General features: G+C 52.6%; 1 protein-coding gene across 1 annotated transcript; it reads right to left on the reverse strand.

Moving 5' to 3' along the window:
* Positions 1–209: 209 nt before the first annotated feature.
* Positions 210–2,135, reverse strand: TRAVEDRAFT_54807 (uncharacterized protein; the record flags this gene model as incomplete). The annotated part of the gene is made up of 8 exons (XM_008047742.1): positions 210–316; positions 500–518; positions 578–634; positions 695–775; positions 834–950; positions 1,006–1,212; positions 1,264–1,451; positions 1,502–2,135. 8 exons carry the CDS (start codon positions 2,133–2,135, stop codon positions 210–212), a joined length of 1,410 nt encoding a protein of 469 aa, XP_008045933.1.
* Positions 2,136–2,367: the final 232 nt, after the last annotated feature.

A 2,367-nucleotide genomic window follows, 5' to 3' on the forward strand; every position in this document is an offset into this window, starting at 1 on the left:
GGCCTGAGCAGGATTGGTTGGGTGTTGCTAGGGTTCCTGCGCACTGTCGGACTGTTGAGATTCAGGTTAGGCCGGGTTGGGTACAACTGCCGCTTCGGAGTTTGGGATGCTGGAGCCTGTCCATTCAAGTTCATGCTGCTTGCGAGGGTCCAGGCCATTTCTTGTGTAGGTTCAAGCCAATGGTATCAGATTGATGAAATCCATTCAGATCAGGGGGATATGTACACACCTTCGGCGGCACGAGTGTTGCTATGCGGCAAAAACTGCGGCACAGGAGGTGACCTGAGGACATATGGCATGTGCAGTTGTCCGCCCGCTGTGAAGCTGTAAGTTTGGTAGACCGGCACTGCCAGCTAGGAAGCCACATACAATGATCTTGCTCTATGTTTCCCGTAACCATAAAGGGGTCTGACATATACACCAGAACCCAATTTAATATTTATAGTACTCGGGACACAGGCACCTCAAGCAGGAACAGACTAAGCATTTTGAAACATACCTCCATCAGGCGAGCCAAACTGTTCAGAGTCGCAAACTGTTAGGCTGCTATACCAGGACGAGATTATGTGCAGCTTACATCATCCATTTCCTCGCCTCCCTTGCTGTTGGTAGCAGCTTCTTTGTCTCTGTGGCGCTGGTAGTAGGGTAATCAAGGTGTGAGCGAGGGCAGTATGGGCTTAGAAATAATATATACCTCCATATTGGGACTTTCCACAGATGGCGATGGTCCACCACTGCCCGCAGGCACAGTCTTGGAAGGGCCAGGCTCATTCTCCTGGAAACAACCCATCTAGGTTAACATTGGCATCCAACTACAGCTAGTAGCGACATACCTTGGATAGTGTGTTGCTGCCTGCAGGCTGCTCGCCCGAGAGTTGATTATCCTGGCCTCGGATATCCTTGCCTTTTCCCTTGTCGTGCTGGTCCGGCTTGCCTGTGTTGGGCTTCTTCTATGTGGCTGAAGTATGAGAAAATGAATGAGATTGGGCAGTGAAACTGACTTACCTTCGGCTGCACACCACCTTGCTTGGTCTTGGGTCGCTTCTTGCTCTTCGGAGCTGCAGCACCAGAGCCAAATGCAGCAATCTCGTCCTCCTCCTGGACCACACAGTCTGGGGCCGAGCTGTTCTCCACCATGTGTGGAACAAACAGGGTGGTGGGTCCGACTGGATCAAGTTCGGGGTTACCTGGCCCAGCAGGGTAGTTGATTTCCTGAACGAGTCTATGTTAGAATATATATATGCACAAGATGTGGAAGCTTACGAGATCATCAAGTTGCTCGGCATCCTGCATAGAGAAGTTGTTGAACATCTCCTGGATTCCTAGCACGGCCTCTGCAAAGTGTACATCGTAGCCATCGTCGGTAACTTCGATGTCGGGGCTGCTGCATGTCTTTGCACCCTGCAGGCAAAGTGCGTGCCTGCTGCCTTCGGCGATCTTTTTCTTGACCACTAATGGAGGCAGATCAGCAGGGTTGTGCACACGTGATGCGACCACTTACGTATAATGGGGTCAGGAAAATATCTGCAATCGTTTTCGCCGATGCGAAACACTGGATCGGGCAGGTCGATGGTCTCGGGACACGAGGTTCCAAATGCGACTTGCTCAAATAGGAATTGTATGAGCTCAGGGATGTGGGAAGAGAGGGGGAATCTGCGAGACGATGCAGCGGTACTGGAATCGCGGAGACCTTCTGCGATGGTGATTGCCTTGACCTTGTCGACGACACCCCCGAGCACCTGCTGGGCAACGTAGGCATTGAGCCGCAAACCAGAGTACATCTGGTGCACCCATGCAGCGAGGGTGGGCTGGTTGTTGGCACTGGCTTTCGCCCGCATGTCGATCCAAGGGACACGGGCTGCGAGGTGTTGATATAATGCCAGGATCCTGACTACGAAGCGCACGAGCTCGCGCAAGTGGTTAGGGATGTAGCACTGGAGCTTCGGGGTTGCACCCCGCATCGCTTTCCGCAAAGGGGGATTGTGGTACTTCTCGGTCTCGACACTGTAAGGCAGGCTAAACCACTCTATCATCAGAGCATCGGAGAGCTCATGAGGTGCGATGGAAGACTCATTCTTCCAGTACCTGAGTCTGTTGTCGTAAGGGTGTTCATTGCGAGAAGAGTTGGAAGCCATTGGGGTGCACAACAAGGCAAGAAGACAGAAGGGAGCAGGGGAGATGGTCGCAAGATGAGGTGGCAGTTGCGAAGTGCAAAGCCAGCAACTGGTGCGACTGCAGGAGGGCTGTGCGAGAGCTTGGTCAGCGATCAAAATGATGTTCCTTTTTGGGACTGCCATGCCATCGGGAAAGCTGTGTTGAATGTCGTTCGCTGGCAAAGTTCTTGGCCAGCTTCATCTTCCATCGTCT

Source organism: Trametes versicolor (genome assembly GCF_000271585.1).
Source record: "Trametes versicolor FP-101664 SS1 unplaced genomic scaffold TRAVEscaffold_196, whole genome shotgun sequence".
In the NCBI taxonomy this organism is placed as follows: domain Eukaryota; kingdom Fungi; phylum Basidiomycota; class Agaricomycetes; order Polyporales; family Polyporaceae; genus Trametes; species Trametes versicolor.